The sequence below is a fragment of the Sabethes cyaneus genome, chromosome 2, assembly GCF_943734655.1.
Source record: "Sabethes cyaneus chromosome 2, idSabCyanKW18_F2, whole genome shotgun sequence".
NCBI classification, from domain to species: Eukaryota; Metazoa; Arthropoda; class Insecta; order Diptera; family Culicidae; genus Sabethes; species Sabethes cyaneus.
In genome coordinates, this window is record NC_071354.1 from 203,230,460 (window position 1) to 203,244,657 (window position 14,198).

Genomic DNA, 14,198 nt, shown 5'->3' on the forward strand with positions numbered 1-14,198 from the left:
AAAAGGATTTTTCTATCTTCGCTAAAGAGATAGAAGGTTACTGTCTACTGAAAAAATTCTTGTAATAATATGCTCTAAAACCTTGCAGAACTCGTAAATGTGTTATATTGAAACTGAAGAAAAATAAAATTTTTATTTCACTTTTAGGGGGATTAATAAAAATTTGAATTCCACCAAACGATAGAACTTTTAATTTCAAGAAACTCTTCCAAAGCCTTCATCAACCTAAAATCAAGTTTTTTACTCAAAAATGTAATACGCACGTTTATTTGGTTTTGAACCACTGTGAAGCCCCACGGGAATATGTTCCGGAATGGCCATGCCGGGGCAAAATCATCAGATAGAGTTAAAACAATGAAAAACGACCTTCCGGAGTAATTTCATGAATTTAGATACCCATATTGCCAGTGTTGCAATCCAAACAGTTCTGTGGCCACAGGAGGTCCCATGGGAACTTGTTCCAGAATGGCCATTCCGAGGATAAATCATTATACTGTTTTAAAACTATGAAAAATGATCTTTCGGAGTCATTTGAAGAATTTTGGATACCCATATTACTATGATTACATTAAAAATCTTAAAAAGCGCCTTAATTCCGGAACACACTCTCGGAATACCGGATTTCCGGGAACCAGATGAACCACTTCCGGTCCTGTTGCAACACCACTGAAAGTGGATAAGTTCCTAAATCTTTAGGTGGTAAGATGGTCCAAATCGGTCAAATATTGCCAAAGTTACAAGCGTTTCAATTTGTGGGTACCCGGGTACCCTTGTCGAGCACTTAAAGGTGTTGTTTTTGTCGAACACATAACGGTTAAACATTTTATATTTGCTGATTGTGTTGCTGCATACAGACACCATTTTTACAAATGAAGAAACGAGAGAAACTTCAAGGGCCAATCGCGGTACAACTCACATGCTGATTGCTTCGTTTCTGTGATGTCAGTTTATGCTGATTTATTTGCCCAACAATTTAAAGTATTAATGCATTGAATAATTATGACATTTTGCTCATAACAAGGTAATTGAAGAACATACGTTAGTTAAACAGAGATTTGTAACTTTATAACAATATGGCATTCAAAAACCTACACGTGTTGTACAAAATGCAACAGCGTGAGTAATCGAAGGTTAATAGAAATTGATGAAATTTATTCAAGAAAACTTTATTGATGTCAATCAAAAATAATGGCGTTACAGAAATTTATGCGTAGTTCAAAAACCTATAAACTAGACTTTTACTACGCAATGTATATGTTAAAGAATAATATTTCCTCTTATAACTTGCTTTTACTTGCACTTACTCAAATTAGTAACAACCAGCTTACCCTTACTCAGTAATTTCATGAAAAAAGGATCTATCAAAATTTATAGGTGCTGCTATTTTGTTCAAATTTTGTAAACTTATTTAATTTCCAAAAATTTAATTAAAACCACGCCACGTTAACCAATAGATGAATTATGTTCCGAAGACGTGTCGATTTCTATCTCAAATAGCAAGTAAGACCGTATAAACAAAGGTTCCTTTCACCACTAGGTGGATTAAATCGGGTTTTTATGCTAGCATACAGCTCTGAATTTATGAATTAGTAGGGTACATGTTAGAATTGAAAAATATAATTTAGACTAAAAATTATTAAATTATTAAAATTTGGTTGACAAAAATTGTTGAGATGATTCTGGTGTATATCCCTTTAAGCCCGAGCCCACACAATTGTGTAGGTGAGACTACTTTTAAAAATTTTTCCTTTCCTTTCTAAACGTCGTACTTTCACAAATATGGCACCAATCTCTTGTGTAAACATCGTAACTCGTAGAAAAAATAGAAAATAGCTGAAAAGAAGTTTTCTTTTGTGTTTGGATTAATTATTGTCTAGTCTTCAAAATCTTGTGAAAACAGCAAAAAGTGTTATCTGTCGTATTTTCTTATTGGATCCGTATTTCGAAATTGCTTAGATAGAAAATTATTGGTAATAAGTATTTCTAATCCATGTAATTAAAAATTTCCGGGAAATAACTTTTACAACTTACTTATGCACTTTGTTTTTCATACCTACACAATTGTGTAGGTTCGGCCTTATTGTATACCTACTTTAACCTTTACGTTCCCGCCGGGACTTCAAAAATTAGTGTACTTTCCGTTACACTTTTGGCTCTATCTTTACTATTTTTTGATCGATTTTTATACAACTTATCTTCAAAGAACCACCTTAGATTGACCTCCAATGAAAAAATATATTAGCAAATTTTGGATCCATTTTCCCGGAGATATTCTAGATCGCAGTGGGATTATTTTTCACGTCATAAGTAACAGATGAAATTAAACGAAATCTGCTGCTGCCATCTAATTTTGAGTCAGTAAGAATGAATACATTATACTGTAGAGCATTTGTTCATGCTTCACACTACGGAACTTCCGTTTAGAGTACTACCGGAACCTAAAACTGGTCATTTATCAATTGTAAAATAATAAAGAAGTATGGCAAATGATGTATTCAACTACGGGATTTTTAAGACAAATTCTTGGATCAACAATTGAAGGTTTTTAAGCTAATCTGGACGTTCCGGTATATCTGTTGTATTAAGGTTAGTAAAAACTTAACTTGCAAAAAGCTGCGTGTATTTCCATAGCTACGTAGCGACCGGGTCCGCTGCTTCAGAATCTGAAGTCTATGAGCCTCGAAGCGATGATCTCGCCCCAAACCGAACGGGGCCAACCCTATTCAATTCTGTGGACTTCTTTACACAAAATAATTAGGTTTTCATGTTTTGGTTTTTCAAAGCCTGGCTTGGTATAGTCCAAAAAGGGTAAAAAATGTTAAAAATAGGCGAAAATGAGCAAAATGGGGCACTTGGCCCGATGACAAACAGGAAAGCGGTGGGCACCATGTGATTCTCCGGAAAATTTTACATAAGATCACCTACATTTTATCAGCCTGCAGGCCATATCTTAAGATACGGCCGAACCCACACAATTGTGTAGGTTGCTAAATTTAGCAAACATTTATTGCAATGTGTAGAATACACTGGTTTTGGTATCTCGAGTGATACAAAAAATTTATGTTGATCCAAAAACCAAAAATATCGTAAATAAAACCCTCCGTGCTTAAAGGGATATAAAACGGGTTAAATATAGAAAAATCATGTAAAACCACAGACATAACTCTTGGAATAAAAAGCAACAAAAATTATCGTCACACACATTTTGCTTGAACACTAGCACCATCTAGGATCGACATTCCCAAATATCAAGTTACGACAAGAGTATCTCTCGAACAAGCAAGTATTTTAGCTTCTTTCGTTAAAAAGCGCCACTTTGACGAATTCGGAGACATTTCCAACCAATAGTAAATTTGAAATGACTGGTACAGCGTGCGAAAAATAGAACAGTGAATGTTATGTCAATTTGTCTGTGGGAAAACTATTTTTATTTTTTATTTTATTTGAGATACTCAAATAGCTAGTTATGAAAAATGGTGCAGAATGCCCAGAAATATTGCAACATTGCACTACTAGAGTAGGATCTTTGCCGTACTAGTCCCGTAATTGTCTTGCATATCAAGAACCAACTGAGAAATTCTTCGATGAAGGTAAAACCACTGCTGAAAGATGTTTAAGTCTAATGCTTCACCCATTTTATGGATCAGTAAAATGTATAACAAACGTTTCTGCCTCATCTGAGTACGATCGTATTAATCCCATAATCAGTAGACGTCAGTAGTAACGTTCCATTTTTGCAGGTTGTTCACGCATGGACCGTGCCCTGTTCAACCGTAATCTGCTAAAGCTGTTCGAGAACGAGCACATTCGCGTTCAGCACAACGTGAGAGGCAGCTTGACGGCAGCGGCCGGAGCTGTCAGCGAGAAAACCGTACTAGACTGGAAGTTCGGCTCGATGGACGGAAACAAGAACGGAATGCTGGACAAGAGCGAGTACCGGGAACTGAAGCGGTTGATCAAGAAGGTGAGTCATCCGGCAACGCACCACCAATCACACCGGGAGGAATCAGTGTCGATCCGTTGCTGAAAGCGACTAGCTATTTATGCGCATAACTTGTTCCGATTTACTACGCAGGTTGTCAAACCGAAACGTTGCGGACGCTCGTTCGGGAAGAGCTGCGACGCCGATCAAGACGAGCGGCTGTCTCGGCTGGAGTGGTCCAACTGCTTCTCCAAAGATAACCTGACACGTAAGTGGTAGCCGTTACCTGTGTTTTCCTATGCACACACTAAGCTCAGCATCCATCTATTAATAGCACCGACTAATATATGCACCCACGAATGATTATATTATTCAACCGGCTCTTTTTAGCAGGGAGAAAAGTTTCACATTGATAAGGAAAGCTCTAGCACACAGACACACAGCCACGACAACACATGCACCATCTTCAGCAGCAGCGGCCGATAACAGATTGCCTGTCATGATTCAATGTGACATCAGGCCAAATTGACAGGCGAGGATGAATTTTAAATTAAAAAGAAGAATTTGGTTTGAGCACCAAACTCGTATAAACAACACATTCCGAGTCGTTTTGAGATTTACTGGCGCCATAATTTTGGTTGCTGAAGGAAATTGGGGCAAAACGAGTAAACCGCATTAATTAATCATGTTTTACTGCTATGTAAATTGCAAATGTAAATATTATTGAGTTTTACATGTTTAATTACAAAAACTGTCAATCTTTTCTGCAATAAAACACCACATTTGTGTGTTGGTTTCCATGGTGACAATTTTACAAAGCATTGTAAATTTACGATTATTTAATCGCCCTTTGAAGTAGGTATGTCATAAAACTGGGCAACACCGCGAATTCTTCGTTTGTCAATCCGTGTCGAGAGCATTTCGTATCCCGCTTTCATTTTTGTTTTTACGCGGCTCTGCAAGTTGCTAAACATGTGATTAGCAGGAATGTATTATCGTAAAATTGGGATTCTCGGGTGAAGAATGTTGGCGCGGGAATGAATTATTGAAATTCGGTGTCCAACATCCGTGATGGTTATTAGCTGCTTAAAGGTCGAAAGCTTTTTACGAGGCTGCGAGACTTACTATAGCGAAGGAATTATCACCTGTTTCGGTGTTTTTTTTTTATTTATTTTATTTTTGTTTTCACAATGCCTAGTCGAACTAATCGACTGTCGATAACTGGTTGCGCGTGTGATAGAGCTTTCCTATTTCTAACAATTCATCAAATATTGTCAGTGGCTAACCCAAGGTTCGCCTGTTATCGTTGCGAATAGCGTATCGACGAATAGCGTGTGATTAAAATATTTTGTAATTAATTTCAACTTAATTCTTTCTTCTCTATCGTACCACAAAAAAAAAACAAACACAAACCGTTCGCGATAATCAATACAACTAAAAACCCTACCCGAAAAAAAAACGAAAAACAAATATCTTCGTTTGTCCATCAGCCGAGATGGATCACTATCCGTCACAATCATCATCCTCATCAACTACTTCCGGTGGTACTTCTGGTGGATTGTACGCCACTGCTACCCATCATCACCATCATCACCAGGGTGCGGTCGTCGGCGGTGGCGGTGGCGGGGGTGGCACAATAATCGGTGTCGGTGGCTCGCACTCTTCCTCTAGCTCTAGCACCCATCACCACCATAGTTTCCTCCGGTACGATGAATCACAGCAGAATGGCTCCAGCCAAGATTACAATGATTTTGACGATGAAGATGATTACTCAGAAAATGACGACGATTCGGACGAACTGCCCGATAGTGATAACACGCTACTAAACGGACTGCACTTTAGCATTGCCGGCAAGCGGCTGCAGCCCAACCTGTGTATGTATCTAAATGCTTGAATCAGTTCGAAATACTCCTACAGTAAACTGTTCCTCATTGTTGTTGATTGTTAATTTTGTTCGTGTTTAGTTTTCCGCACTGCTCTGTGTAGAACAACGTCGAAACCATGACGGATGCTAAGATAGATATGCCGATCAAATTCCAAACGAACTCTTATTTTTGGCCGAATTGTCTTCATTTTCGAAATAAAAACAAAACAAAACATCAAAACAAAACCACTTTGAACACTAATTTTGGTATTTGGCAAAATTTAATCCTTTTTGTAGCTCATCCTTAACATCTGTCATTCGACCTAAACGGGTTTCTTTTCTTCATTATATTGTTATATGTGTTGTGTGTTTAGAATCTGTCGATTGCGATTTGCTCCTGCAAAGGAGCTAGTATCTCATATAGTTAAGTTGAAGCTGTCTTTTGACACGTGCCATCGGTGTGTTGCTCTCGGTTGTTGTACTTATTTTTTTGCGATCATATTTTTTAATTAAGAATTGTAGGTTGATTCCAGAAGCTGCATAATAAGGACATGGTGAAAAAAGCATAAACAAAAAGTTCGAATTCTTCCATAAACAAAATACGTTCAGCGCCGTAGTGCCACCACCGGACCCCACCAAGGGCGTTAGCTCTCGGGAGTGCCAAAAATGGCCTGGGTTTTGGGCATCTCCCATTTACAACATCCTCTGCCGCAAGAAAGCCGAAAGTATTGAACGGAAGCCTGGTTCTTGACGCCCGACAGTACTACGCGACCATAACGTGCAGCAGCAGCTGAATATGAAGCCAAAGAGCAAGGTGATCTCGTCGTTCCGCGCCTTGGGTCGGGGGGTCGGAGCAACCAGCTAAACGGGGAAGAAGTACTTGGTCAAAAATTGACATTTTTTGCGGATGTGCCAGTCGCCACGCCCCTCTAAAAGGAGCCCAAGTAACAATTTGGGTTTTATTATACTCTTATGATGGCATTTCAGACCAAAATTGGTCTTGAAGACCACCATAAGAGTACAACAAAACTTACATTGCTGCTTGGGAGGTGTCCTAATTCACCACAGAAACAAATCTTGCCTCTAAAAACTCCCACATGCCAAATTTGGTTCCATTTGCATAATTAGTCCTCCAGTTATGCAGAAATTTGTGTTTCATTTGTAAGAGACCCCCCTCTTAGAGTGGGGGAGAGGTCTCTAATCATCATAAGAACCTTCCCCGGCCCCAAAAACCTCTGCATACAAGTTTTCACGCCGTTCTATTTAATAGTTTCCGAGTCTATAAGGCACATACCGACAGAAATTCTGTTTAAAAAACGAGGGGACGCCAAATTGGGCTTCCGCCAAGGGCGCCACAATGTCACGCTACGGTTCTGAATACGTTTAACCCTAAAAAAATAAAAAAGTGTTCGAAAATTGCTTGTAAAAATATTGTGTCCGCGCTCGTGTACCTAGTATACCAGTGTGATTACTCATGTAACTTTTTTTGAAATGAAAAAAGTTACACGAGCGGAACAGCGGTGCGGTGAGTACACGGCGGGCAATAGCTCAAGTTTGTGAAAAGATAGAAGGTTGCGATTTTCGAAAAAGTTGCTTATCTAGTCAAGACACATCCGGTGATGTACAACAAAGTTCAGAACTGATTCGCTAGATGGCGCTAATAATGGAGAAATTAAATTCATTTAGGAATGTTTCAGAACCGTAATGTGTTAGAAAGTTGCTAATCACTACAAAGTTGTTTGTAAAATCAAGACGCATTTGGTAATGAATACTGAATTTTAGAACTAGTCCGCTAGATGTCGTATACGGTGAAAGTAAATTCATTTTTGCGATATTTACGAACCATGACGAGATACAATGTTGATGTTTTCGACAAAGTTGTTTATCAGGCCAATATATTTCCGATGATGGTAAATAAAATTCGGAATTAAGTCAGTAGTTTGTGGAGATGATGAGAAAATCAAATTCTTTTCAGAATATTGTGGAAGCATAGAACAATGCTATTCGCTACAAAAAAGTATGTGTAGTCAAAACACGTTAGATAAGGCATCCTTAACCCATTCACCATTGATTGCGTTGTCAATTCCAGCTAATCAACAGTTATTTCTATGGTTTCCTGACAGATGCAATTGATACGTATTGCTTCAACTTTTATCAAAAGCCGAGAAGAGGAGCACAGACCGATCAAAATTCTTTTGACGAAGCAATTTCATCGTCTACATCGTCTGGCCAGAAGATCTACAGAGAAAGATTCCTGGAAGCCCATGCCGTGTTTCCATCACATTGTTCAAAAATATGTTAGAGAGTGTTTGAGTCCCTATTCTTCCCAGGGTCGCCAACAAGTTTTCTCGAAAATCTGGCAAACACGAATAAATGTCTGGCAAAAATCTGACGATCAATTTGAGCGATGGGGAGGACTTTTTCGGCAACGGCTTGCCAGTTTTGCTCAACGCAGATACAATATGTTGTATGAAATTAGGAGTGATGACCCTTTGGCAGGACGGAGAAACAGAAATCTGGAAGATTTTCAGCTTTGTCTGGCACGCAATAAAAAATCTGTAAAATCTAGATTCTTCAACAAAGCAAAGCCATGGGTATAAACGTCCTTCAGAACTTTACCCTTCTTTATCGACAAAATTCGCAGCAAGTTATTAGAGTATAGGAAAATTACGGGGCTTTTAGTGCAAAGATTAACTCTGTAGCGGCACCGCCTAGTCGAGACTCGAGCATACGACGACTGGCTTGTTAGACCAGCATTGTACCCCGAAGCTAACTGGGCGGGCAGGCTTAATGGAAACTTTGAAGTTTGCAATTGTTAACGTGTGCGTGATGACAAAAGCCAAACTATTTGTTTTGCTAACGCGACAACACGACTGAAGTGACTCTCTTAATACTCATTTGTATACAACTTCTCACTGGTGTGAAGGGACATTCATTTGTCCTATTTTTTTTGTTATCGTGATACATTCTGGTTGCAACGTATGTTTGTTTTATAGGCAGAGAATAACTGGTTTATCACTTTTCGTCGTTGCCGCTTATTTCTGCGTATGAAGAATGATATTTTGATTCCCTGCTAGACACACAACTTTGTCAAAACCCGCAACCTTCTATCGTATCATGATCATGAGATATCATCATAAGATTATAATTTGACCACGTGCGCCACCTAGTGAGGCAATTTCGGACTTTGTTATGCATTACCAAATACGTCTTGTTCGAAGAAATAATTTTGTAGAACACAGTAAAATTCTTTCTCGTCAAGACTTTGAGATATTCCAAAAAATCTATATGCTAGTTAAAAGCACCATCTATCGTAACACCTCCAAATTTTTTTGTCCGCATTCAGATTGATCTTGTCCAGATAAACAACTTGGTCAAAGACAGCAACCTTCTATCTTTTCTCAGTCCCGAAACATTAGAGATTCTAGAATCATTCAATTTGGTCGCCATTTGCGCCATCTAGCGAATCTGTTCTCAAAATTTATTGTTCGTTTCCAGATACGTCTTAACTAGATAAACAACTTTGTTGAAAACCGCAACCTTCTATCTCATGCCAGTCTTGAGATACAGGCTAGGCAGTAATATTCACCGTGTATTCAGTACACGGCGCGACCGCTTACGTAACTTTTTTTTAGTGCGACCGCTCAAGGGTTTAAGTCCAGGCACAATGCATACGGATTTTACTACATTGCACAGTGGAAAATAATGGGGCAAAACACACAAAATGGAGTTTAAGTTTTTCATGAAGTACTATTTTTCTGTGAAAGTAAGGCCATTGCAAATCATTTTAAAGTTTTTGTCACCACCACCTCCCCTGGAAATTGGCTTGAAAAATCGGGGGGCAGAAAAGTAATTTGTAGGACATGAGTCAAATTTTTTTTATAAAATCAATTCTCTGTGGGATCTACAGTCTGAAAAACTCGAAAAATGAGCGTACAAGTTGAGTTAACGTTCTAGCACGAAACAGAAATCGAAATTCGACCAATGGAATTTCCGAAAATCGTCCAAAAAAAATTTCTTTCGTTTTTGTCTTTTTCGTAGATTTTTGCATAGAAAATAATAACGTATATATTATAAGCAAGAATAGATTCGGTTTTCACGTTCAAATTTTAAATAAAAATGCTTAGTTTTTTTTGCTCGATTAAAAAATTCACTTTGTTTTTTTTTCGCCCACCCCTTCAGTGGCCGAACACCGGAAGGACAAAAACTTTATAAAATATTTGTAATGGCCTAAACAGACTAAATATATACTATATACTATATACTGAAGTCGCTTTTTACATGGTTTTTTTACGCGAGTACTTTTACGCGAATTTCGGAATTTACGTGGTTTTTTTACGCGAATTTCGGAATTCACGCGGTTTTTTTTACGTGAATTTCGGAATTCACGCGGTTTTTTACGCGATTTTCGGAATTTACGCGGATGTGCTCAAAACGTGTATTTTTTCGCGTAGTGTTGAAAACCACAGTTTATTTTTACGCGAAATTTTGTTTTTTACGCGAATTTTGGAATTTACGCGGTTTTTTACTCAAATTTCGGAATTTACGCGGTTTTTTACGCGATTTTCGTAATTTACGCGGTTTTTTAACGCGATTTTCGGAATTTACACGGTTTTTTTACGCGAATTTCGGAATTTACGCGGGACGTATCCTTCGCATAAAAAGCGACTTGAGTGTATTTCAAAATTTCAGAGCATTGGGAATGATACAGCCTTTTGGAGAATATTTTGAATCTGAGGTTTGTGTGACAACTTCCAATATTTTCCATTCAACGGAAGTTTCGAAAAACTGTTTTTAATCGGATCCTGTTAGGTATTCGCATACAAAGAAAACGTGATTTGATGTAGAAATGGTTATAGATTAGCACCTTATTTTGCAGATTGACGAAAATCCAGTACACTCTAAAATATATTTTACTTCAAAGCTCAAAATAGTGACACATATGTGACTTCGCATTTTCAAAGTTGAGCATCTTTTTTGGGAACGGAAGGTAACCGTCATTTTATCATACTTTATGTAGAATTTAGTCTACTCTCCAAAAATCTTTACCGCATTTTGCGCAGATTTGCGTAAAGACTCAATATTTCAATATTTTGAATTTTATTGAACCATGTGTTTTAAGGCCATTTCACAATGTAACTACTCCTATCAATACTATTATAGATATTTTTCAAGTAAATCCTTGAGCATTTAGCAGCTAAAGGTGAATACCAGATCAGATGGTATTAAAATTTTAGTGAATAAACATGATTATTCGCTAGAGAAAGTATTTTTTCTAAACTTCAAATTTATTTTTAAATATGGCTCAACGTTAAGGATTGCTGAGTGTTACAAAATCATTACTACTTCTCCTAATTATCCCAATGCAAAAAAACACAAAATAAAAATAATTCAGTAGCTATAAAACTTTTCTTAGAAAATTATTTTAGAGACACCCTAATTGTTGATTTTTTTAAATATTTATTTAAATTTACCAAATTTATTAGTTTTATCTCAGTTTTGTTCTGACTGGCGCCACTGTGTGTTGCGGTAATTTGACAGAAAACCCATGGAAAAACTGTCAAATTGCCGCAACGTAGTAAAATCCGTATGCATTGTGTCTGGGCCTTTAAAATGCAATGCACTGACTTTTGAAATCTTCATCACAATCGAAGTGTTCACTCAACCGTTAGCCTCGAGTCTACATTCTGATTTCTAATAATTTCTATTGTGCATTCTGATCTGATACAACTGGACGCTTTACTCCTGCTGTTCGGAGCTCAGAATAGGAATTCTGAACAGAATAGACTTTCAACTCTCCTGAAGTTTTTCAAATGAATTGGTGCTATCATGGTGCTGTATTTTTCACATCTGGCATAAACAGACGAAAACGCGAAATTGAACCGTTCTTTGGTTTATTTACATCATGCACCCTTTTGTCAATTGTAAATATTTTCTGCTGCGAATCGACAAAAGGGTGCATGATGTAAATAAACCAAAGGATGGTCCGATTTCGTCTTTTCGTCTGTTTATACCAGATATGAGAAATCCATATTCAACATATTCAACCAACGATAAAATCGAAGCAATTTTAGTTTAAGATGGATTGATTAATGTATTTCACAATCAGTCTGCTGAAGAAATGGCGATAGCTTTAGAAACTTTAACACTTTTATTGCTGTTTTTTCCTGTCAAATGTCACTCCCCCGTACCTGGAAAATTTAAAAAGCTCTTCTCGCTGTTTCAAATTGTGTCAGAAATAGACCAAATGTTACACGAGTTGTATATAATTTGCAACTTCGCTCCGATATAACGTTAGATTTATAACACCGGAGCGGAAACGTTTTTCTGTTTGGTCTAAAAATTTGGACCAAAATCAGGATTTGGATCACCGCGGAAGATGCCCTTAATTAGCTTTTACCTTGATTTTTGAGGGCATAGGGCAAAATGAACGTCTTTCCAAGGTCTACATATACATATAATGACACAAAATGAGACTATCACCAATTGATTCCTTACATTTTTTACATAAGAATAGGTATCTTGTAAGAATCCAAACTAGCGGCTTCAATTAATTGGGGTTATTATGAGCTCGTTTTAGCCCATTGTGCAACGTATGGGTTGCAAAAAAGAAATTATTATCAATCGGATTTCATACCACGTTACGCCGAAATATTTTTGCTAGCAAAAATAGCAAAATTTTAATAGCGCGATAGTTTTAGCCACCTATCATTTCAATAAAGTTTAATGCGCATATGATGTACAACTGCAGAAACTACCGAAAATTTATTAGTTTTTCGGATATTTTATTTTGGTCGCTATGAGGCAAATTGATCACGATGATCTTTTAACTTGTCTTCATACGGTTACATATTTTCAAGTTAACAAAGCTGGCTGGCTGATTTAGCTTTGTCGAACAGACTGAAAACCTCATGATATTATGGCGGTTGCCGTCAAGTAGCGAAAATATAATTGGTTTTATTGCCGCTGTCAGCAGAGCATAATAAGGCAACATGAGCTTATGACCTGACTCCTAAAGAGGTTATATAACACTTCTGAAGAGTGAGCCACTTGGTCGGTAGGCAAGTTTATAGCGGTCATTAAAAAGTTCTAGAGAAGCTTCTAGTTTTGCTAACAATTCGTGAGATTGGTCATTAAAACCACAGAGGAAAGTAATAAAATTTAGATTGATGCTTGGGATGTTTCCTTATCGTTTCTATTTGCCATATCTATGTCTATGTGATTTTTTGCATTTGTATTCTTTGATTTCTTTTCTAATCTTTATTTAATAAATGGATTGGATTGAAAAGGTAAAGTTTCGTTTTGCTTAATCTACGGATTTTATAAGACGTTCATGAAAGTACCTTACAAGATTAAATAAAAATTAAAAAGTGTACTTCTTCTTTTGTTTCGTTTGCTACGCTTTACGATTACGTATTGACTTAAAGTAATGTTTAAGTCTATGCCGAGACATTGTAAAGTCAATAATTTTACAGTACTGATTGTACGAGGCCATCATTTATACGGCGATTTATACGAATTTTGCATATTTTTTTGCAATAATGGCTTTTTCTGCTGGACTAGCATAGGAAAAACAACCCTCACTCGGTTGGTTTACATATTTCAGATTGGCCCTTTTGAAAAGTTGGTGCCGAAGTATTGGTTCTCCTTCACAGTACAGTGCGCAGACGTTATTGCGCGACCGTACGTATACATAATCACAATCCAATGGCCATGCGTCTCCATGGTTTCAAGCCAGCAATTGATTCAAGTGTGTAAATTAACTAGCGAACGAGAGCAACTGTGTTAAGTACAAACCGTGTCAAATCTGTCAGCTTCAACAAAAACTGTAGATTGGTAGGCTAGTCTTAGTTTCAGATTTTAGTAGTTTAGCTTAGTTTTCAGTGAAATTGCAAGCATTGAATACTAACTGTTGTTCCCCCACTTTTGAGCTCAGTGCTGCAGGGTAAAACTACACTGGAACTGAAGGGCGAACAGGATCCCATCTTTAAGGACAGCGAAGCCGAATCCGACTGTTTGAGTGATCGAGCGGCAGCATTGGAAGAGCAGCGGGTTAGTATTCAACAATAAAAAGTGTTCAGTGTTTTTTTCGTACAGATAAAATATACAACGTAACTTTCAGGGTGGTGCAACTGCTCTTTATGTTCCCGAGTGTACCGCTGATGGGCGATATCAGCGGGTGCAATGTTACCGTTCAACCGGGTACTGCTGGTGTGTACACGAGGATACCGGTAAAAATATTCCCGGAACGTCAACGAAGGATCAACGACCACAGTGTGATGTTTATCCCGGCGTAGGCGGCAGGCAGATGCGGGGCTGTCCGGACGATAAGAAGCTAGAGTTTCTGAAGGATCTAAAAGATTTCCTGAAACAGCAAATTGCCAGCAATTCTGTCACGGCGTAAGTATGAAC

General features: G+C 37.7%; 1 protein-coding gene across 2 annotated transcripts in view; it reads left to right on the forward strand.

Moving 5' to 3' along the window:
- Window positions 1-14,198, forward strand: part of LOC128733689 (SPARC-related modular calcium-binding protein 2) — a 68,651-nt gene that overhangs the window by 52,795 nt on the left and 1,658 nt on the right. The window contains exons 4-8 of one of the 2 annotated variants that reach the window (XM_053827451.1): window positions 3,741-3,964; window positions 4,076-4,190; window positions 5,413-5,796; window positions 13,723-13,838; window positions 13,909-14,186. In XM_053827451.1, the coding sequence (XP_053683426.1) occupies window positions 3,741-3,964; window positions 4,076-4,190; window positions 5,413-5,796; window positions 13,723-13,838; window positions 13,909-14,186 (1,117 nt within the window). The remainder of the gene's footprint in view (window positions 1-3,740; window positions 3,965-4,075; window positions 4,191-5,412; window positions 5,797-13,722; window positions 13,839-13,908; window positions 14,187-14,198) is intronic. The other variant, XM_053827452.1, reaches the window with a different exon arrangement.